The sequence below is a fragment of the Zeus faber genome, assembly GCF_960531495.2.
Source record: "Zeus faber genome assembly, chromosome: 1".
NCBI lineage: Eukaryota > Metazoa > Chordata > Actinopteri > Zeiformes > Zeidae > Zeus > Zeus faber.
Genome location: NC_137193.1, coordinates 58,469,930 through 58,493,677, shown reverse-complemented (window position 1 = coordinate 58,493,677; position 23,748 = coordinate 58,469,930). Strand labels below are relative to the sequence as shown.

Below are 23,748 nucleotides of genomic sequence, written 5' to 3'. Positions count from 1 at the left end.
CGTTTCTACATTACAGGTATATACTCGAAAAGGAATGACTGAGAAACATGAAATGGATGAAAAACATATGGGTAATCGGAACGAATTAGGCCATTGGGAGACTAGATGAGGTTCATTTTGAACAGGCCACCATACCTGACATGAGACGGATGCGTGATACTGGGCGGCAGAGGAGTGAGCAGGAATTACATTCTGCTGCCAGACTTAGAAGGCTCTACTGTACTTTCATACGCCTCTGTAGTCCCGTTTACTTTAACAGCATCAGTTTTACAAGTCCAAGGAACTGGTGTGAAGGATATTCAAATGTGGAACAAAACACGAGAGCTCACACGTTTACACATGGAAGCATTACACCCGGACATCACACATATGCACTTATAGCTGAACACACTGCGTTACGACCGCACACAAAAAGGTGCCGATGTTGTCCAGCACCTGAAAGGCTGAATTTGGGCTCCTTTCAAAACACGGGATTGGATGATCTTCAGAATCCACCAATGGAATGATCACTGAACAGAATATTTTAGAGTAAAGTACAGGTACAGTGTACACAGGTTTATGGAGTTAAACCATCTTCTTTTGTGGCAACTTACACTATGATCACCTCCGGTAGCAGTCAAATTTAAATTGACTGGTAGGTGGTTGAAATCGAGTTGACATTTAGCCTTTGAAATATACAGTAGATAAGACAACACAGTCAGATATTGTGTACATGCATGTGTGCATTAAATGTGTGTACACACACATATTTAAATAAGCTGTGACTCAGATTGCCAAATGCAGGCACTACGCTAGGCAAAAATAAGAGTGAGGTCATGAAAACTAATATGGGTTTATAGGACCACCAGGACCAGTTAAAAAGGTAAAAATGAGCTTTAGTAATAAAGCCGGTGCAGATACAGACCTTTGCCCAGGTGATTTCGGGGCTCGGCACTCCGCTGGCACGGCAGGGCAGAGCAATAGAAGTGCCCTCGATTGTACCAAACACCTGGGGGCCGTGCTGAATGGTGGGCATGACTGTAGATGTAAAAAAGGGAGGGATTGTACACCATTAGTTCTTTATTATACTAAGGAACAGAGCTTATGCTTATTTTATTTCAAATGATGTGCTCTGGATTCGGTCTCCAATTTAACCTTAACTATGAAATCACGGAACCAGTGTGTTTTTACAGGCCGTCGTAGATTCCCATTTTGTGAAAGGTTAAATCTGGATAAAACCAGCTCCGATATTCTTTCTTTCCTTCGTCTGTGACCCGAACAGTGCCATAACCCCACAGCTGCTGTTCCCCAACTGGTTTCTATGCAACCTCAAAGACAGATTTTCTTCATGAAGTAAGAACATTCCACTGTGTGTAAGACATTAATGGGGGGAGAGTGTGGGAGCAAAAGGAGGAGAAAGGTGTAAGAGAGAGAGAGAGAGAGAGAGAGAGAGAGAGAGAGAGAGAGAGAGCGCGAGCAAGAGAGAGCCATAGACAGCTCTGAACTCCCGACGTACTTTTGTCAAAGAGGTTATTGAAATGTTGTCGCGATCTGTTCTTTTTCACAAAGTTAAGCAGAAAGCGGATGGCTCCGGCTATCGATCAAAGTTTTAACATTCCTCTACGCTTACATCTGTACCGGGGCAGGAGAAATAAATCAGGGAAATGTGGTGTCACAGTAACAAAAGCAGGGGTTTAAGTAAAGGATTTGTCACTAACTGCAAAAAAAAGCCCTAAACAATATCCATTATTTGCTTTTGTCAAGAACAATGTCATGTAATGTGTGTATGTAATTGTGTGTGTGTGTGTGTGTGTGTGTGTGTGTGTGTGTGTGTGTGTGTGTGTGTGTGTGTGTGTGCGTGTGTCGCTATGTTTTTAACACTACCATAAACATTGAGGAGGGTGGTGCGGTTGCTGGCCCCCACCACGTTCTCCGCCAGGCAGGTGTAGTCTCCCGCGTCCTCCAGCCGCACTCGCTCTATGTGCAGGCTGCCATCCCTCCTCACCGCCACATACTGGTCTGAGGTCAGCTGAGAGACGACACTGATATACTCACACAATGTACACAACAGACACACGTGCATTGCATGATGACTTGAAAGTCTGACAGAATCCATCCATCCAACGACCCGCCAGTAATGTGATTCTGTTCGAGATTGCAGGGGGCTGGAGCCACTCCCGGATCACACTTTACAGGGAAAATGTACGTTTGTAAAATGTACATCGGTCTGGGCCATAAGGTGTGAGAGCGTAATCAGACTTCATATAGGAAGCAAACCAAAATACAGTGCATTGTGGGTTGAATACGGATGTTGACACACGGGTTTCCAACGTACTTATTTGGTTGGAACACTAAATCTCATTTGGAGTGCTGCTTGTATTTACTGCTTTTTAGTGTTTGTGATTCACGCAGTTAGAATGGAAGACAACAGTGAGTGCGGGCAGCAGAGCGCAAACAGGGACGTCACCGCTGACTGGATGAATTTACCCTCAGAAATGTTCTATCCAATAGACCTGTACGACCAGGTGTGATTTGTTTACACATTTTGGTTCACTTAACACAGGACACCAGACCTAATGAAAAATGCAAGCAACAACTTGCTCTTGAATTGGACCAAATTTAGCAAACTATAGATGTGAAAGCGCCCTTAACGTCAGTTTCCTCAGAGGCTGAGGAGTTCCGCTGTTGTCAGGTTTTCCTCTGAGCAAAATATATTTTCTTTCTTTCTTTTTAAATTGTATCAATTGCCATTGTTTTAGATTTGATTTGTTTTTAGTTGATTGTGCAGTGCATTGAGTTCTGAGAGAACATTCTGAGAGAGCATTATTATTCTTTCTTTCTTTCTTTACCTTATGCATCCAGTAGACATGCTGCAGTGGCCTTTTTTCTCCATAGAAAATGAATTGCAAAGTGCAAATATGTCTTTCTCCATAATTGCAAAAAAAACCCCCTCAAGAACCAATATCTTTTGAGTAGAAATGCTTCCACGTAGGTTTCTATGCTGCCCATTGGCCCAGTGAACAAAGTGCTTGGTTGGAAGACATTCCCAGAATTTAATTATATGGCAGGAAAATGCTACTACGAGAACAACCCAAAGTGCTTTCCACCGGCCTATCCTAGGCCGAATCCTAGGGATTCAATGGGCCGATGGCGTCAAATATTTTTTCGGGTCCTCACCAGGCCGTAGTTGTGCAGCCACTGTCTCTCCGGCAGAGGGTTTCCAGCCAGCAGCACGCAGGGCAGGGTCACCTGCTGGTCCACAATCACACTCAGCACACTGGGACTCATGCCGATGAGCGGGGGAACTAGAGACATGAGGAAAAAAATAGCTCAATGATGTGTGTGTGGGTTGCGCATGTGTGTAGGTAAGATAAGGCGTTGTTACACTTTTTTTGATCCCCTCGAGATGGACAAGATAGAACGGATCAGAATAAGAAGAGGATCAGTTCATCAGGACCACATGAAAAAAAAGATGCAATCTATATACTGTTTTTTTTAAACACAAATGTAATTATATACACAACTCCTACATGTGAGGAAAGCTTGAACATGTGTGAGTGTTGTCCATCTTCGGGCCAGATGTCTGGATATTTCGTATGCTGTTCCAAATAAAGTATAAAGGCCTCATGGCTTTCGTTAGCTATCGAGCGTGTTGACGATGACATCAGAGGTGAGGAAACGGAAACAGGCTACTTGGTAAGACCTCATGGCTCCTCAACTCATTAATCCTCAACTGGCTACCAACCTTCACAACTGTCCGTCCGCTGAGTGTGGACATGGGCGTGTGCGTGCATGTGTGTTGTTTTGGTGTATATTTCTACGACAACAACCGCAGCAAACATTTGACACAGCAGACTTTTGTTCTTACTTTCTGTCTTCCTGTCTGTCTCTCCAACTACAATTGGGTACGATAAACGACTTGTTTTATTTGAGCCTCTTGTTTCAAGAAGCAAGTATAAACACAATGCAGATCATGAGTTCAAACTCAGCTTAGCTTGGATGCACCTACAGGACACATCTGTGTGTGTGTGTGTGTGTGTGTGTGTGTGTGTGTGTGTGTGTGTGTGTGTGTGTGTGTGTGTGTGTGTGTGTGTGTGTGTGTGTGTGTGTGTGTGTGTGTGGGTGTGTGTGTGTGTGCGTGCGTGTGTGTGTGCACTTAAGCATAAGTGCATAAGGCATGTTGGTTTGCAGTGAAAAAAGTAAAATTTACACATTTTAACAGAAGCTAATAAAATGTACACTGTGAATGCCATTATCCACACAAACAAGCGCATAGACGTGAAGTCGCACAGAAACAGCCACTCTGATGACCAGACACAAAAATACACACACACACACACACACACACACACACACACACACACAGAGTAAATGACATCATGTGAGTCGAAATCGTTTGGCGGTGTTCATGCAGTCAATGCTTTTGTCATCTGGCAAAAGAGGTAAAAAACAGGGTGTTGGCTAAGGGAAAGGGAAGACCACCCTGACTGACTGAGAACACAGACACACACACATACACACACACACAGACACACACACGGACACGTTCTTGCACTGGTATCAAAGTGAGGTCAGAGTAAATACACCTTGTTAGTCAGCACCCATGTTACTGGTGCACTTCTAAACCAAATACGTAGTAAATTCGGAGACCGGTCCTCACGTAAGTATAGTAGTATAATCAAGTATAGTAAAATAAACACACACACACACAAACACACAGACCCACACACCAACATACATAGCATATAAACACCACCTGACTGTCCACAACAATATGACTTCTATATTAATTTTTGTGGGGCTGTGCGCATGTGTGTAGGTGTGTGTGTGTGTGTGTGTGTGTGTGTGCGTGTGTGTTTGTGTGTGTGTATTTTTGTGTGTGTGTGTGTGTGTGTGTGTGTGATCAGGAGACTATCGGTGGGGAATTGGGGCAGTAATACATGTCAGCTGGGTGGGTCCCTCTGCTAACCTTTGGCCCACATTTAAAAAAAAACCTCTGCGCATTTCCAATGGAAGTGCTTAACAAGGCGCACATGCATGCAAACAAACGTGTCGGACATTTTCATGGACTTGGGCACCTGCGCTAATATGCAAACGCATAACTAGACTCATAACTGTACAAACAGAACCACAAACAGTGTGTTGCGTTATTTCGGAATGGTCGACCAAAGAAATATATTTGACACCAAGCGCAAAATCACAAAGAAACACAGTAAGGTTTACATTCAATAAAATGTGTTCTGTCATTGTGTGTGTGTGTGTGTGTGTGTGTGTGTGTGTGTGTGTGTGTGTGCGTGTGTGTGTGTGTGTGTGTGCGTGTGAGAATGCCTGCCTCTGTGTGGTATTTTACACAGGTGTTCATTTAAAGTACAAAACTTCAGAGAAAAAATAGAACTCTGATAATCAAAGCGAAGGACCAACATTTAAAACGGAGCCATTCTCACTTTGATCCGATGGCAAAATCGATAAGAATGCAGGGAAAATGTGCGTCTCTTTGAAGACCCATTGAAGGAATGGGCCCGCTGCTGCTGATGATGATTTAGTGTCGGGTGGGGATGCCTCTTAGACGGCTCGTAAAGTTAACAGGTAGTACGGTATATTGCCGATCAAAGAACGGACGGTATGAGGAGAGAATACGTTCGAGGAAGGCAAATGTGATTTTCTCGGTTTCTGCCAATTTGTCTCTATCACGCTCCCTCGTTCTCTTATCTCTCAAACCACATGCCTGCACACACACACATGCACGCACACATATGTCTTTTCTTCGTGTATTCTGCTGACCCTTAAATAGCTGCCAGGGAGAGCTGGAGTCCTTGTTTTTCACCCGCTTCACCCCCGCATTCCTTTGCTGTAGGGCAGCAGCGCACGATAACTCAATGCAACCCGATGCAACTGAAAAATCCCGGCACCCTTTGTGAATACTAACTATTATGTGAAAAACTGGCAAAAAGGCTTGTGTCACTCTGTGCGTGTCACCGCGGAAAAGGCATCGGCGCCAAAGCAGTGACTTGAAAGAGTTCTGGAAATTCAACCAGAAAATGCGAAAGCAAGCAACAGGTTCACGTGTACGGTAAATCAAACTGCCTTGTTTTGTACTATCTGCCGGTGGTTATCTGAAACATATCAGCACCGTTTTATCTGGGAGCCTCCTGCTTTATTAGGCTACCGCACCACCACCAATCTACCAACATCTCGCTGACGTTCAACACAAAACAAGTCAACAGAATGTGCTCCTGTGGTTCTCTTACCCAGTCCAGTCACCGTCACCTTCGCCCGCATCCGGATTGTGCCAAAGTTGTTATGGGCCTCGCAAATGTACACAGCGTCGTCTTCCACCCACAGGCCTTGGGAGACAGAGCGGACAGCTTTGAGGTGAGGGCGTGAACCCGGAGTGTCGGGTATGACATGTAGCGCGGGAACGCAAACTCACTGGTGAAGTGCAGCTCCCCCCGACTCAGCGTGAAGGTGCCGTGTGAGGATGGGCGGACGACGAGCGCGGAGCCGTCCTCTCTCCTCCAGGTGACCTGTGGTTCAGGGTAGCCCCAGGCGCTGCACAGCAGGGTCAGGTTGGAGCCGATGTCCGCCGACACGTCCGTCGGTTCTCTCGTGAATGTGGGCGGGGCTGAAGATCAAGGGTTTGTGAAGGTGACAGAGGGTGCAGGGTTTTAATACGGTCCTCCATCTCAGTCCTCCGTCAGTCAGTTCAATATTGATGCGTAAAGTTCTTGTAAAGAGCAAGATATTAAGTGCCGGCTATAGCCTTGAAAGGTACAAGTGGAGCTTTACCTACTGGCTTACTTACAAGCCAAATCCTAACTTTTCGAAGCTCAAGGCAAGTATTTCTTTCTGTAACCCGTAATTAACTGTGATCTAATGTGTAATAAGCATTTCATTAATGATAATGCAAACATTGCAGCAAAAGCACGGGCAAAAAGAGATTGAAATGCTATTGTTGATCATAATGTTAGGATCATGCTGAATGGATTCCCTTGCATTTAGCTTACTTTAGTTAGTTAATAATGAAAAGAAGCATATATAATCCAGTGGCAATCAAATCATGATTTGATAAATATAGATGTAATTCTAGCTACTGAGTATCAGAACGAATAACTTCATGGAGTGATATTTTGCCATCCGTCCCTTCCGTATTCCCTCAATTTCTCCCATTTGCCTTGAAATCCTCTTCAGAGTCAGAATCAGAATCAGAATCAGAATAGTCTTTAATGCCAAGTAAGTTTACACGAACAAGGAATTTGTCTTGGTCTTCAGTGCATACATGAAAAATAAATGTAAAACAATAAATAATGTAAACTAAGGCAGTTTTTTATTTATATATATATATATATATATATATATATATATATATATATATATATATATATATATATATATATATAAAATTATTCATTTATTTGTTTTTTAAAGCCTATTTAATAAAGCCTCTTCCTATTCGTTCTCATGATAAGTAGTCTCTGAGTGCTCCCACGTCCCATTCTCACCTCCTACATCCAGAGCGATCCTTCCTGTGGAGGTGCCGGCCGGGTTCACGGCCACGCAGGTGTATTCGCCAGCGTCCGCAGCTTGGGTGTCCTTGATGGTCAGCGTCCCCCCCGAGGTGTCCACCTCCACCAGGGATGACGGATGCAGCTGATGGTCTCCTTGAAAAAGAGCAGACCTTCAGTGTGGATGTCCACGTGAGTCATTTCAATTTAAAGCAAAGGAAACATTGGGTGTCGACGCCATTGTATTTTGAGTTGAATTCATTTATTGACTTTGGAGCACCTTCAGCTGAGCCTCTCCAGGGTGAATAATGACGTACAACTGGTAGAAGAAACCTCAGGAAGAAAGGAATGAAGGACTGGTTTTATGTGTGTGTGTGTGTGTGTGTGTGTGTGTGTGTGTGTGTGTGTGTGTGTGTGTGTGTGTTTATTGGTCTGCATGGGCCTTCTCTGCTCGGTAGAGGTGAAAGAGACGTCTGTGAATGACAGCACTTTGACAGAACGTCAAAACACTTCACTTCCTGTAAAGACGTTTCACAAACGTTTCACTGCAATGTCCAAGCGCAAAGACAGCTCATGCACCCCGGAATGGAAACAAAATGCTATCTGTGTGTGTGTGTGTGTGTGTGTGTACCTTTTATGTATTTTTTCCGCTTTGGGTTAAAACGTCGAAAGACACAGTTCTTACCTTTGTACCACCAAATCTCAGGTTTAGGGACGCCTGACGCTGAACAGGCCATCACCGTTGTTTCTCCCAGACCGATAAGAATATCGCTCAAAGCCACCGTCACTGCGGGAGATTCTAGCAAAGCAAAAGTTGGGACACAACATAAAAATACAAGCAAAATTGATAGGGTCTCCAAAATACTGTTGTGCTTCCATTATTATTAGAATCAAATGATTTGGGAAAGGAGCTGAGTGAGGGCAGAAAAGCTACAGTGCTCACCAATATAAGTGAGGATGGAGGCCTGAGTGTCCGTCCCGGCCTGGTTGCTGGCCAGGCAGCCGTACACACCGTTGTCCTTCTCTTCCATGCTCCTCATCACCAGCGTGCCATCCAAGCTCATTCTGTGTCTGTGGTGAATCCAAACACTGGAATCAGTTTGGGACCCTGTCTCCTAAAGCTTACGACAAAACTGCCGTTACAATACTGCCGTACTGCCTTATGTGGGATCGTGGACAAACCTGTTGGAGCCCAGGATGAACATGTCGTTGTGTGTCCAGACCAAGCGGGGCGGTGGGTAGCCACTGGCCGAGCACTTAATCCTGACTTCCTGACCTGTCACAAAGGTCTGGTTCCGAGGCTCGACAGAAACCCTGGGCAGCTCTGGGAGAACAGGGAGGAAATTAAATCAAATAATCAATCAATGAATCAACCAGTCGATCAACGACTCGATCAACAGAACTGGTCTAATATCAAAATAAATCACATAGACGGTGCGGCAGTCATTTTCACAATGGGAATAAACTCAAAACTCAAACCCAATATCTTGTCAATCTACCAATTAAGTCAAATCACGATTCACCAAATCAACCAATTGACCAACCAATCAATTAATCGATTCAACAGATATGGTTCAATATAAAAAGTAATCACTCATCATGCAGTGAGTACACATTTACAACTGAAATGAATTGAACGCCTCTTGTAATGGGGAACAAATGCAGGGATTCAATTTGATATTTACTGCTTCATCCTTCATCCGACCAGGAAAGGGTCTTGGCTGAGAGCAATTTCACACGGTACATTAAACCCAGTTCTGTTTCTGTTGCAAGACTGCATTCCATCAGGATTACAAATATATTTTTTTGCCTTTCATGTTTTTATTGTTGCATTTTAACTTTGGACATAATCAAGACCTCAATTGCACCCTGATTGAATTTAGGCACAAGATGGAGCAGAGCATTAACTTTTATTTTCTCCGCAGCAACCAGAGAGAGTCATGTTTTTGACTACAATCATAAATGTTTCATGGCAAATCATTCACCATCATCTCATTATATCATTTAAAACGCAGGGGGGGGGGAGCTAAGGGAATTTGCGACAATGTTCCTATTGATTCATGATGTGTAACTCATCCCTATAAGGGTGTTTCTTTTCCCTGTTCTGCCCCAGCTGCTAGGAGGATCTGCAGAATTTCTGGACCATCCAAAGACCTTGGTGGGTCAATCCCACCCTCCCACCATATTAATGTGGCTATTTAACATGAAACCTTCAGAGGGAGATTTTTTTCATTTTTTCCCACGACCCGTTGAAGACGATTGAGTCACCAGTGTCAAGTCAACAGTGTATTCGACCATAAAGCTGCAGCAATGGATGGGTTTTCAGATGGTGCTGGGGAGGTAACACGCAGGGTAAGGGGAATGTGGAGGAATGCATGTGATATTTAATCTACCCTCAACGTCGGCATGTTTTGGTTGAGGGATCTTAATGAGGGATCTTATTTTCTTCACTGATCGCTGCGACACACCCTCCCTTCCCCCTTTTTCAGACTCCCTGATCTCTCCTACTACCTCTACACCGCTCGATCCATCATATTTATCGCATATATCGCACATGAACTCTATCCATATGATACTCCTCTACTTCTCCCTCCATCCCTCCGCCCTCCCTTCGCTCCGCTCCGTTGGAGTGTTGTAAGGTGTCAGCAGACCTGACCCACTTCAAAGGGGTGGGGGTAATGACTAGGACGGGACCGGCCGGTGGGTAATTAGAAAACCCCCTGTTTCCCTGACAGCTGTTCAGGAGAGAGAGAGAGAGATGGGGAGGGGGGGGGGTAGAGAGAGACAGATAGAGAGGAATAAACAGAGTGAGACTAAGAGAAATGGAGAAAAAAGAAAGAGAGAGGGGGACCAAAAAAATCAGGCGGACCCACAGAGAACAGAAGAAATCATTTCAGAGTTAAAATCAAAAATTCAGTAACGGTTAAACAACATGTAATCCCATTGAGCAACGCATCACTCAATGAGAGGAGCCAAATGACAAGGTATGGCGTCAGCGCTGCCCCCCAAGCGTGTGTACGTGAGGCCCATACAGGGTTTACTGAGTTCACTTTAAAGTGAACTTTTTAAAACAACTGAACATCCTCTGAACATTTAAATCATATCTACTGTACTGCAAGTAAGACAAAAATTACAATAGATATCTATACCAATAGCTATCTATCTATCTATCTATCTATCTATCTATCTATCTATCTATCTATCTATCTTTCTATCTATCTATCTATCTATCTATCTATCTATCTATCTATCTATCTATCTATCTGTCTATCTATCTATCTATCTATCTATCTATCTATCTATCTATCTATCTATCTATCTATCTATCTATCTATCTATCTATCTATCTATCTATCTATCTATCTATCTATCTATCCATCCAGCACCTTTTCAACATGAGCCTGCACCTCAAGAGAGTCCTTGTGCTCTGGAAAACATCATGCCTTGTGCCAGTGCCAAAAAAGGGGTGTCCCACCGTCCTGAACGGTGGGACATCATTAGTCCCCCTGCAGTTTGCGGTTCATCCGCATGTGGGTGTGGATGACGTGATAATATAGCTGCTGCAGAGGGCCTACTCCTCCCTTGCCGGCCCTGACGGTATGGTACGGATTATGTTTTTTGAGTTCTCAAGTGCCTTTAATACTATCCAGCCTAGACTACTGAAGGATAAACTGGAGGACAAGCAGGTGGATACCCCCACGGTCTCTCATGGATCGAGGACTACCTAACGGGCAGACTGCAGTTTTTGAGGCTACAGAGCCGTGTGTCTGTCCATCTGGTGAGTGACATCAGGGCTACTCAGGGAACTGTGCCATTGCCCTTCCTGCTCACCATCTACACATCGACTTCAAGCACAACTCCTTATCCTGTCATCTGCAGAAGTTCTCGGATGACGCTGCCAATGTTGGGTGTGTGGAAGGCGACTGGTAGGAGGAGTACAGGGGCCTGGTTGACCGCTTTGTAAAGTGGTGTGGGGAAAACCACCCGTAGCTGAGCGTGGTCGAGACAAAGGAGATCGTGGTGGATTTCAGGAAGAAGAAGACCCCACTCTCTCCGGTCTTCATCACTGGGAATGATGTGGAGATCATCAAGTCCTACAAGTACCTAGGCATCAATCTGGACAACAAACTGGAATGGTCCACGAACACCGAGGTCATCTACGAGAAGGGCCCGAACTGGCTTTACTTGCTGAGAAGGCTCAGATCCTTCAACGTCTGCGACAAGATGTTCCACATGTTCTATCAGTCTGTTGTTGCGAGCACCATCTTCTATACTGTGGTGTGCGGGGATGAAGGCATCAAAGCAAAGGGTATGTCTTGGTTCCAAGCTGGTCACAATGGAGGAGGTGGTGGAGGAGAGAATGCTGGCAAAACTGCTGGTGATCTTGGATAACACCTCCAACCGCCCACACAGCATGTCAGCCAAGCTAAAGAGCACCTTTGCAACAGACTTGTTCAACCCGCTGTGTAAAGGAGCGATACAGGAGGTTGACTCTGCCAGGTGCTATCAGACTCTACAACTCATCTGCCTTTGCCAGGCCTGCTGATGTTGAACTGTTTGTGGGCTAAACTTGCTTTTGTCATTTGTTTTTAGCACTATGCTCTTTGCACGGGCGCTGAGTGTATCTCGACTGCTATTGGACTTAGCCTTTTTGTTTGCTTATTGTTCTGATCACTTTTCTCTTTCACACTGTAGTGTTTGAATTGATATTTGATTATACTGAGTGTTGAGTTAGAGTGTTGAGAATATTGAGTGAATATTTGTGTTTATGTACCTTTTTGCATCTGTGATTCAATGTATCTGGCTGCAATAACCATTTAATCCCCGCCCCAGGGATTAATAAAGTAATCTGTCTGTCTGTCTGTCTCTCTCTCTCTCTCTCTCTCTCTCTCTCTCTCTCTCTCGCTCTCTCTCTCTTGCTCTCTCTACCTCATGTGTTTCCTGGAGGGGATCCGGCTGACTGCTAATGGCAGCTTTTAGTGCTGTATTACACAGCCGTTTCCTGTCTCGGACCGGAGCTCGTGAACCCCTGCCCCAGAAAGGCGGCGCTGCACTCTCCCATCTACCATAGGACGCTGCGTTCCCGAATCCTGATCCTGGGGTGTTAGCGACGGGACCAGAGGAGCTGTCTAGTGATGGAAAGCGTGAGGCCAGCGCCGCCTTGAGAGTGAGGACTAAATCATTTTCAATCGTCCCATTAAGTATTAGGGTGAATTATAGGGAGCGGGGTGAGTGGGGGTGTAGACAAAGGAAGGGAAGTCCACAGGGAGATGATCATGTGTTTAGGGAGGGAGGCCGTGTTTGCCAAGAGTCACATTTCCATGCAGTATAAATCTTGGGGTTGTCAAAAAGACACACGTACATACACGCTTACATAGATACACAGAGACACGCACAAACACAAAAACAAGGAACCCAATTCCATCATGACTTCTATATATTTAAATCACGCACAATATTGATGAAATAACTCGCATGGAACCACATGTTCTGCAACCCCAAAATGTTTTTTTGGGCTTCAGTTCGTAATTCACAATATTAATTTCAGACCGAATGGGTGCATGTACAAGGGCATGCCCACACTAAAAAATAGTAAATCAGTGAATCATTGAACCAACGTTTAACAATTGGAAGTAATAAACAAGTCATTCAAGTAATATTTTTAAGTTGACTAAATTTTTGAAATTATAATTTGGGAACTTGAATTGACTACTTAATTTTTTGTTTCATGTTTCAAAAAAGTTGGTTCATGTTTTCCTTCTTTTCAGTGCACACTTTTTTCAATACATGCACACAAAAACACTCATGCACCAACGGACATACACTCGCGAGGTCTCACCTTGCACGGTGAGGTAGACTCGCTCCACGGTTGCCCCTCCTTCGTTGACGGCGACGCACTCGTACCAGCCGCCCTGGTCCGGAGCGACGGCGTGCAGCACCAGCGATAGGTTGGCGAGGCTCTGGGTGCGCGGGTCCAGCCCGGCGTCCTGGCCTCCCCGCAGCCAGGTGAGGTTGAAGGCCACGGTGCTGACCACGTGGCAGGTGAGGACGGCGTCGGAGCCGGGGGACGCCGTGACATTGCCCTCCACCGTGGTGGCTGGAGGGGGCTCTGCAGACACAGGACGGAATGTTTTCAGGCCCACGGTTCTATCTGTGCAAGTCTCGTCCCACGTAAAGCTAGTTCACGTGAGACAATGTTTTCATAAGCCCTTGTCTGAAAAACAAATCTGTCCTTTAATAGTTTGTCTTGGTTGCAGTGCCTCAGAACACCCTTTGATCAAGGTGAAGCTTCCTCCCTAAATGAAGAAGAGGGTCAGGAGAAAGCTCAAACGAGCAGAAATTTCATCTTCAGTTCAGGTCAAGTTGTTTCGAATGGAATTCACAGCAGATAGTCCATTCATCTCAATGAGGCTCTCTCTAATAGTGAAAATGGGTGGCATTCACCTTCATTCATTCCCATTCAACATCCACAGTCCTTCTCTTGGTTGCGGATACGTTTTTTTTTAACATAATCTCACCAGGCTCTTTCTCTCTGGTTTTCGTCAATGAGCTACACACGCTCCTTTCTCTCTCTCTCTCTCTCTCTCCTTCAAACAGATACTCATCATGAACTAAACTCTCTAAACGCTCATCCCTTGAGCCGCCATGTGTCGTCAATCATTCTTCAGAGGGGAGCCAGGAGGCGGAGCCTGGACAAGAAGGAGTACACTGAGTTTGGGGGGGTGGTGGGGCGTTGGTGGTGGGCGTCTTGGCTTCTGATGGAAGAGAGGAGGATGCTGGGGGGGTTTCAGCACAGCTCCCTGGGATTGGGATGACCTAAATTTGGGAATTCACAGTATGTCCGCGCACTCCTGAGTGATCGTAGGTTTGTGCGATCCTGCTGTTAAGAATATCATCGGCCCGAGCAGCAGCTGAGGCTGCCCGGGTTCAACCTGGTCTCGGGGCAGAAAATAAGCCGTCGTTAAAGGCTGAGTTAAAGGGGTGGACGCACCTCCTCCCCCAATGCAGGTTAGGAGTGATGAGTTCCACCTACATGTTTCACACGTCATTTTCTTGTCGTTTTGTCCTCGGCACAATGGCCGACATCTGCTCCATCACAAGATCAACTCGATTTCGTTTTTTTTCAACTTGCCGCCGACCGTATCGGTGAAGTTTCAGTTCACCCCGGGGTGCAGGAACGAGGACTGGAGTGAGGTGGTGACACACCGGGAGTGAGGTGGAAAAAGAAAAGATCTGCGACAGTGACGGAAGTCCACCTGAGCAGACTTGAGAACAGGGGGAAGAAAATGTAGCTGCATGGCGACAAGAGGTGAAATGACATTAGCACACAGAGAAGTTAGTTCCTCTGGGGTTCCGGTCGCATTTGCTTCCTGTTCATCCTCTCTAAAAATTAGCGTAGCGTGCAACACAGAAAACAGCACTTATCTGGGATTGTGAAAGAAATGCCTTTTAATATGATTGAGGCCACTGTGTAGCAGTTTCCTTTGGTTTGAATTATGTATTCTTTTATCCGATATCATTGAGCTGCATTGTTTTATCCTGCACTCAAACCAAGCCATAACTCTGTGAATCATTCCCTATGAGACGTGGATTTACAAAGTCAACTTGTATGTTCAGATTAAACCCTCCATAAGGTTCCATTCACTTTGCCACCACATAGGGTCTGTGCACCTGATAAACTCAAGCACATGTCCCCTGGTGCTTGGATTCCAACACTACGCAATCAGCGAATTCCCTAAGTAGCAGGAGTGTGTGTAAGCATTATGTTCTATTGTGCATGAAGTAAACTACACGGTTCCTCTTGCTGGACCATTTCACATGTGGTATTCTGCCTGCTGCGCTACATGTGTGCATGCGTGCATACATGCATGTGTGCTCCTCAAAACCTCAGATGTTGCATTAAGGAATTCTGTAGCGGGTCACATGTTCATCCATCAGAACTGTTAAGCTGTTCACACAGGCAAATGTATGCCAGTCCTTTGCCATTAAACAATCCTAATTGAGTGTGCCAGCTCATTACACATGGAGATGGAGGGTGGCAACCGTGCGGTGGTAATGGGCTAATAATGTCCACAACTGAGAACCGCTCTCAACCTAAGATAAACACTGCTGTCTAGTTGATGAGCCATTCTACAACGGTTTTCGGATCTGGAATCCCCAAGGTGCCCCTCTTTGCAATTTTACAAATTTCTGTCAAACATAGTTTCTGAATGCAGAGCATTATAAAGGCCTATTTATTGCAGAAGTAACATTGACTATTTAAACTGGCCTTACCGTACGCTCAAAGCAGAAGCAATGTTATTTATATTTGTTTATAACATATAATATATAAATGTATGCCACATGACCCACAACTCCTGTTCCGCTCTTGCACTTTTCAACATAATGATAGAAATTATGAAACACTGCAACACTCTGTCTCTAGTTGAGGATGTACGTATATGAGGGTATAAACGATATACAGAAGTTAAAAAGAAATATAAATTTATAGTTATCTATAATATAATATATATATAATATTTATTATATGTATTATATATTGTTCTATATATTTTATACCTCAGATGTCAGATTAACTTCTCAAAAAATATTCACAGGCGTTCTGATCATACTGTACATGGGAAGTGTTTTCAATCAAATTAGATGGAAGTACAGGGACAGTCTCAACAGCGATCGAACCTGGAATTTCACATTTTTACCTCAGTGCATCATGTGTCACCAGGCATCCCAACCCTTTCCTAAAACTTCTCCCTGCATCATTTTTTTCTTTAAATGAACAGTCGGATCGTAAAGCATGGGGAAACCGGCTCCCGCAACGAGAAGCCTCTCCTCCATTCTGCGAACAAAAGTTTGGTAGGAACCAAAGTCTAGGGTTTGTTCAGCGTTTTTTAGCGGACAGACCAGCAGAAATGCATTATCTCTTTCTTCCACCGCCTAGTCTCCTGGATCACTTTGCATCGAGTCACTCTCCCTCGCTCCTTGTCGCCGTCTCCCATTGTAAATGAATGGGTTGCGGCTGCTTTGTCGCTGCGTGTTTCTTCTGGTGTGGGCGAATGGTTAGACTTCGAACCATGGGGTGCTTGGCTAGATCTGATAATAATTTAGATGTGTCCTGAAATTCCCCAAAACAACAGCCAAGATTCCGAGCCAAAACGTGCATTTTCAGGGAGTGCATACATTTAAATGCGTGCATCTGTGTGAAATCTGTGTGTACCTGCACCTATGTGCGCGCTCAGAATTACAAAGTAATTATTGTCAGATAACTACGTTAAATAGATAAAATAGTCCAGGACTTCCTCCTAACCTGACACATCCAGGAAGGTGCGAGCCCGCCCGGTTCCAGCGCTGCTGATAGCGATGCACTCATAATAGCCCTCGTCCTTCAGAGAAACCTGGGCTATCTCCCATGATGCACCGTCCGACTCCCTGAGAATGATAAAAGCAGAAAAGAAAAAAACAACATAATATAATGGACTGTTTACCTTTGCTTACAAATAGAAATACTGGGGCTGTGTTCATATATTAGGCATTTTTATCGAGTTTTACAGGCCAGCTGGCTGAATGAATTTAACCCTTAATCTCTTGCTTGGTGTACCTGAAGAGCTGGTCCACCCCCAGTCGCTTTCCATCCCTGGTGAAGCGCAGGGTGTAGGGGATCAGGCTGTCTACCTGGCAGGTGATGGCTCCTCGCTGTAAGTAGTAACCAGGGGTCGTGGCGGGCATGAGCACCTTAGGGGCACCTGCCATGGAGAGAGGAAACAACAAAGTTAATTGCGCAAATGAATAGGATTGTCCGTCAGTCACTAACCAATGAGTCATTATCTGTTGCGTACCTGGTATGATACTGGAGAAAGACACACTGGAGACTCTCTGGAAAAGGAACCCGTCCCGATCGTACCCTGATACCCTCAGGAAGAAAGCCTCGTTGGGTGGAATGAACTCTGTGATGTTCCAGATGCCGGGCGGCTGGCGTTCGGGGTAAAAATGTATTGGGAGGGTTTTGACCACATCCCCTGTGATGGACAGCAGCTCCAGCGTATCGGCACGAGCCGGAGGGTTGAGGCCCGTGGTGTTCAGCAGGATGTGGGTGGGAATACCTGGGGCGGTAACACAGATTTGACTACATCTTAAGTCCGGAAACCCACCAACCAACGCGCTTGAAACGAATACTGTACAGAGGATAAATGGAACACAACAAGACCATAATTCACCTACCACATTTGTATAGTAAGATAGACGGGCTCAAAGGAGGGGGTGATGAAAGAAAATGAGGATATCATTCAAACTGATTATGGACACAGGAAAAAAACGCTCCAGACGTTTGGAAAATGACAGCATCTATGAGTTTCGGCGGTCATTTCAGCACGCTGACCTTGAACCGGCCGACTGGATGTCTTTTTGAAGTCCAGCGTGGCTTTCCCGGAAAATCCGGCGCGGAAGTCGATGGTGCTGAGGCCTGAGATGCGGACGGAATGTCTCCCTTCACTCGACGTCTGTCGAATCAAGATAATGCACATACAGCATCGGTGATGTTTTTTTAAATTTATTTGGCAGACCCTCGTAAGCGTTAACTTAACGGTTGTGTTTCTTCGGTTTCATCGGTAGCTGCATGGCTTGTGTGGAAAACAGAGAGGGCAAAGCAGTCGTCGGGTGACACCATCAAATCGCTCACGCGCAAAACATTTAGAACTCAAAGACTCGATAAAGTATTCAGTTAGGAGCCCGTGCTTTAATTAGGGAAAGGAGGCCACTGTAATCAGCGTGTGACTAAAGTGAGTTTATGTCGTCTTTATCGTGCAGAAGCCCTTTGAAGCACGGTGGGAATAGAGACAGGGTAATTACCATGAAATACAGGTTGGCAAGCGCTGGAAACTCCTCACCTCAGGTGACTCACAATGCAGAATTTTGCATGAACATTTTAACTGCCATTTAACATGAGTTGGAACAGAACACAATTTGCTTTAAACACAAAATTTTTAACTGTATTACATATATATATATTTAACTTGGTTCTGGGGTCACATGACACCTAAGCGCTTCTGATTTGAGTGCAAGCACACAAGCCCGTAAAACACCTCTACAGTCTACAGTTCACACAGAACAAAGCGCTGTTACTGAATCAGACCGTCCAGCCGAAACAACATTCACGAGGAAACCTCCCAGTAAGTGAGTTCGGTCGGGTGTGTGGGTGGCGATATCTACCTCAGATGCTCATGCCCAGCCTTCTTCTTCTTCAGTTGCACAATGCTCGTCGGGGGTCATTAAACCTGCCCTGACGGCTGCTGTAGAAGGATCTGCCGGTCTTCGGTTTGTAAGTCAATGGGGTCATAACTGGAGGAGGGACACTTTAAGGGTCGTGCTCTCGCCCAAGACAATGAGAAATGGTGGCAAACACCAGGGACATTAAGACCCTCGGTTCCCTATTTAACACACTGGCCTGGATGAAGCCACTGAAGGACGCTTTTGGCAGAGCTGTGGTGAGATGTGCTTATGATTTAAGGCCACAGATGTTTTATCTTTCTGGACAAGAGATAGTTTAGTTCAGAGAGAGATGAACGGACACAAAGATATAGTTATGACCTTGTTTAAATATAAAGATGACTCAAGCAACAAGACTTCTAAAGTACTGTAATTCAAACAGGACGAAACGTAAAAAAAGTACGACGATTCCTAAATTTCAGATCCGGCTTGCAAATTCCAATCGAAACGACCTACAACTGGTAGGAACAATGCTTGTGTGGAATGTGGAAGAGAGTGGAAACCGCAAAGTCCACGGAGCTGCAGCAACCTGGAACGTATTGTGTTATTAAAGGTCAGAAAGCATTAAGTCTCTTTTTGGCCACTTGGTTTTGGCAGGAGGCAGCGCCGCAAGTTTCTTGTTGCTTCTAGACCGGTTAAAATACAGTCCCGCTTTTTGTACCCCATTTCTTTTTTTACCATGTGATAGATTCTCTTCTTAGAGGGACGCCCGTCTATTAGAACAGCCAAGAAAAGGAGGGACTCTTGGTCAAGAGAGCGAGAGGAGGAGAAGCGAGGTGAAGACGGCGAATAAAGAGAAGATGTGGAGGATGGAAGGCTGCGACTGAAAAATATTTTAGAAACCCTATAGGACCATATAGGATTCCTATGAAAGGATTCAATAGAATATTATATGAAATATCAAAAGGTCATAAGGATTTCTGTGATATTTTGGGACATTTCCTATTGGAACCGGATGGGGTAGGATTTCAAAAGTATTTTGTTTTGGTAAGGGTTGGGACAGAGGAAGGATGAGGAAAGTGGAAGACAGATGGAGGGGGTGAGGGGTGAACATACAGCTCTGTCCACCAGCACAGTATCCAATTAAAGGCAGATTAAAGTGGATTCAACTCCTTTTCACACACAATCTACTGTATGAGCAGGACCTTACACTGGGGTGTCACGGACCATTACTTTTAGAACACAGCATGGGAAGAGGGTGGAACCCCCCCAGCCCGATTAATGACATGCAGCCGTTTTCCGGTTGAACCATCCAAAGTAAACTATCAGCCGAAAGTTGGAGAAAGCCTGTTGGAGGCTGCACCTTCCACACGGGAGGGGAAACAGTGGCTTCAAGCGGCCCTGTCAGCGACTTTGTGCTCTTTGCGGAAGCGGCAATACTTCACTTCTAAACGTCTTCGGCCCTGTTCGCTCCTCTCTGTAAAACAGGGTCCTGAGACTTGTGTGTTTGGCAGAACAGAACAGCATGAGATCAACCCAGAGGTTAAGTGTCGGCACAGCTGGAAATTCCTGGCTTCAAATATATCAGCGATAGAAATGTTATAAATAAATCATGTCACACATTAACGCTCACTTCCATGGCTGGCTATCACTCATTTGGATTTAGCGAGGACACCGTGTTTGCAAAAAAAACACACCCACACACACACACACACACACACACACCGTTCAAAGCTGACGATTTCATATACCGATCAAGTGAACGATTTGATGTATATGATATGATATCCAGTTATGTATCATTGATTTGGAGACTATGGAGCTGCGGCGCTGCCATCCAATAATAAAGACTGACATATTAAAATATAAAAACCATATGGTATGAAATTATTTTTGTAAATTGAGTGTCTAATTAGACCTGAAGGAAACGCCAGGACTAAGAAAGACTTTTATCAGTAATCTGCTCCGCATCCCTAAATGAACGCACTCCTGAACTAATTTGACATAACACAGACGTATAGTATTTATTTTTATCGCTGCATCTATAGATCATGACCTGGCTCTAACTCACAACAGCCACGCGGAGCCGCGAGAAAGTGGCTCCGCAGGGGTCTTTCGGAGCACACAGGGGCCGTCCCGGCTCCCCCCAACAAATCACTCATATAAGAATGTGTGTCATTTCCTGACATCAGCTGTTGACTGAACGTCCTCCGAAGTAGGTCACCTGAAACTCACTTTCCAAAAACATGGTGCACATTGGAGGGTAAATCCCCTGAAAAAGGTTGTGAAGAACAGAGATGCAGCACAGTATACTGACATGGATATAGATTTGGATATAATGTATCTCCATATGCCAGTAAAACATTTCAAAATGTTCTGCTCAAAAATGGCCTCGTCTTTTGCTTGCTTGTACCGTAGACGCTTTTAACCCACAACATGCACGGTAAAGTGATCACAAAATGTCAATGTATCTCTATCCTCGAACCACACAGAGTTTCCATTTCCAGGAGAGGAAGGACATGCGTACCTTAATGGACCACATCCCGGGCTGCGGGTCCTTGATGTTGACGACCTTGGCAGAGTTTGGAATGTGCAGGAGCTCGGTCATGCCGTCACTCTTCCCTATTAGTTTCCCTGGTGAGCAAAACGGCGATAAAGAGAAAGTCACGGTCCGTTTCTCCGCAGCCCAAACGAGCGCTAATCAAAAGTCCTCAGCTCACGGCGCGGCCGGCGATAAGTTATGGGTGTATGAAACATTTTGCCGGACCTGAGTTTTGACCTTGTATTACCTGATCTTAAATAATATCACCCGAGCACTGGACAACGTAACGGTCAGAGAAGAGTTAAAGATGTTCAAAGGACATTTGGGGTAGTTTCTTTCGTCTTTAATGATCGTATACTTTTTAAAGACAAAAGTCTTTTAAAAAGAGAGCTGAGAACTGCCTTTTGTGTGTGTGTGTGTGTGTGGGTGTGTGTGTGTGTGTGTGTGTGTGTGTGTGTGTGTGTGTGTGTGTGTGTGTGTGTGTGTGTGTGTGCGTGTCGTGTGGGAAGCAGTTCTTCCTACCCTTTGGGTTTCGTATCTCAATGTCAGGTGCCGGGCCACTGAGGGCCACGGTAACTTCCTTGAGGCTGGGGTCAAAGGGCATCTGCCAGGTGTTGCTGACCCCGCTGTAGTGATCTGTAGACAGCAGGTGGACCTTGGACGACTGCACGGCTTCCTCCACCCACTTCAGAATCTGCGGCCATCGCGGGGAAATTGGAGAAGAAGCTGAGTTACACAGGTCAGGTCACAGAAGAGAGAAGATTGCAAAACTTGCTTGAAATAGTTTCTTTTCCCCCCCAACATCTCATTCTTACACTAACATGAAGAAACACACCGCACTCCATAGACCCCCCCCCCCACCCGCCTGCTTACAAGGTCGTCCCCTCAACATGTGCACGGCTGTCGGCAGGACAGGAAGTGCCTAAGACTCCTCCTGTGCCCTGACCCACGACCCACCCACACCACCAGCGGAGCCCCCAGCAGCTCCTGCGTGGGACCCAGGCTCCGACAATCTTCAACCCAGAACCCCCAATGGAGAGGGCGTATGTGGAGCGGGAGGAGCAATATATTACCGAGCTTTGATTTCCACTAATCTTTGTGGAAATCTGAATGAAAAAGTTTTAAAAGTGAAATGAAACACTGGCGTCACTCCCGGGCGATCTTTCACGGCGCTCAGTGAGCGTGTCTATTTCTCAATGTGTCGACCATAAAGCTTGAGCTTTTCTATGTACACAGACTATCCACAGAGCTGAAATCCACTCTGCCATATAAAGAAATCCTTCCTGCGGCTACATTCCCACCCAGGCCTCAGGTCTCAGTTCTGTTCACATACATTTAAATGTTTTTTAATGTGGTCCATATTTGATTGAACTGATCGCATTACTAAAATGACCCGAAGTTACAATTTCTGCTTTCGTTCTGAAATGAGTGTGTATTGGAGGGTCGGCTCGAATATTTCAGCTAATGGAGATAAGGACGAGAAGTCAAAAAGAGCCAACTTTAGACTTTAGCTTTTTTCTGCAGCCACTTCTGGAAAAACTTCCACCAGTCTTGGTCTTTCTGTCTCTGACTTCAACATTCAAATCGATTCCAATCAGATGTGTCCAATTGGGACCACATTGGCTGCCCACATTGTTATAGAAAAACAGATCACAGTGTCACATATAACTGAGAAAAAAATGCAGGCCACTCATACCATAAAAAATATGAATTGAGGTTTCCTACTAAGGCCCTGTAGCTGCGACCAGACCTGGAAGACTGGAGCAGGGCTGTCAGAGCATGGGAGTAAAAGGCAGGGCCAGGAGTATGGGAGAGGTCAAACAGTTCCCCAAATCTTCTCAGTGTGGAGACATGGTAAAACTGAGAAGGTTTTTTCACAGAATCATTTCCCTGTCTGTATTCAACACAGGCTTTTATTACTTGGACATTTTAACCTTGGCTGTCCAATATTGCCGTTCCATTTGAAACTGCCTGGAGGTCAAGCCAATGTATTTGCTAGTATTGAGCTTGCTTTCATTGACATAACTTGCTATTAGGACTCCAAATACAAAACATAGCCTATTTTAGCAAATAAGTAAAAGTACATGCGTAATGGGCAGAAAATAAAGCAGTGTTGATTCTGCTCTTCCTCCAAATAAAACAACTAAAAACACACTGTTTTTAGTTGTTTTATTCACACATATAAAGATATATTTATGATTCATCTAATTTATAATTCCTCATTGAAATGTTATCCCTGTACATTTTTGTAAGCCCCTATTTGTTTTATTCTGTTATTTTATTGCACACTGATTGAACGCCCCAGCCCCCCACCCCAAAAAAAAAACATTGCTTGAAGAATCAACTGGGTTTCCAGGTTTCCGACTGATGATTCGACTTGTCGACTTTCAGGGGGCAGTCCTAGACCAAATGCTAACTTTCTGCAGCATGTTTTGATGAAAAAAAGGGAAAAATACAATAAAATTGGTCTTATAATGGGAGAATTATGGAACAATTTCGGCCCTCAGGGAGCACCCGATGAAGGCA

General features: G+C 45.0%; 1 protein-coding gene across 1 annotated transcript in view; it reads right to left on the bottom strand.

The window, feature by feature from the left end:
• hmcn1 (hemicentin 1) overlaps window positions 1–23,748 on the bottom strand; it is a gene marked incomplete at its 5' end in the record, with an annotated part of 97,534 nt that overhangs the window by 49,761 nt on the left and 24,025 nt on the right. Inside the window, 16 exons of the mRNA XM_079997955.1 lie at window positions 905–1,017; window positions 1,864–2,008; window positions 3,157–3,284; window positions 6,228–6,323; window positions 6,410–6,601; window positions 7,479–7,637; window positions 8,167–8,280; window positions 8,425–8,552; window positions 8,664–8,805; window positions 13,321–13,590; window positions 16,786–16,907; window positions 17,077–17,221; window positions 17,315–17,578; window positions 17,854–17,974; window positions 21,208–21,314; window positions 21,745–21,916. Of these exons, the coding sequence (XP_079854081.1) occupies window positions 905–1,017; window positions 1,864–2,008; window positions 3,157–3,284; window positions 6,228–6,323; window positions 6,410–6,601; window positions 7,479–7,637; window positions 8,167–8,280; window positions 8,425–8,552; window positions 8,664–8,805; window positions 13,321–13,590; window positions 16,786–16,907; window positions 17,077–17,221; window positions 17,315–17,578; window positions 17,854–17,974; window positions 21,208–21,314; window positions 21,745–21,916 (2,418 nt within the window). The remainder of the gene's footprint in view (window positions 1–904; window positions 1,018–1,863; window positions 2,009–3,156; window positions 3,285–6,227; window positions 6,324–6,409; window positions 6,602–7,478; window positions 7,638–8,166; window positions 8,281–8,424; window positions 8,553–8,663; window positions 8,806–13,320; window positions 13,591–16,785; window positions 16,908–17,076; window positions 17,222–17,314; window positions 17,579–17,853; window positions 17,975–21,207; window positions 21,315–21,744; window positions 21,917–23,748) is intronic.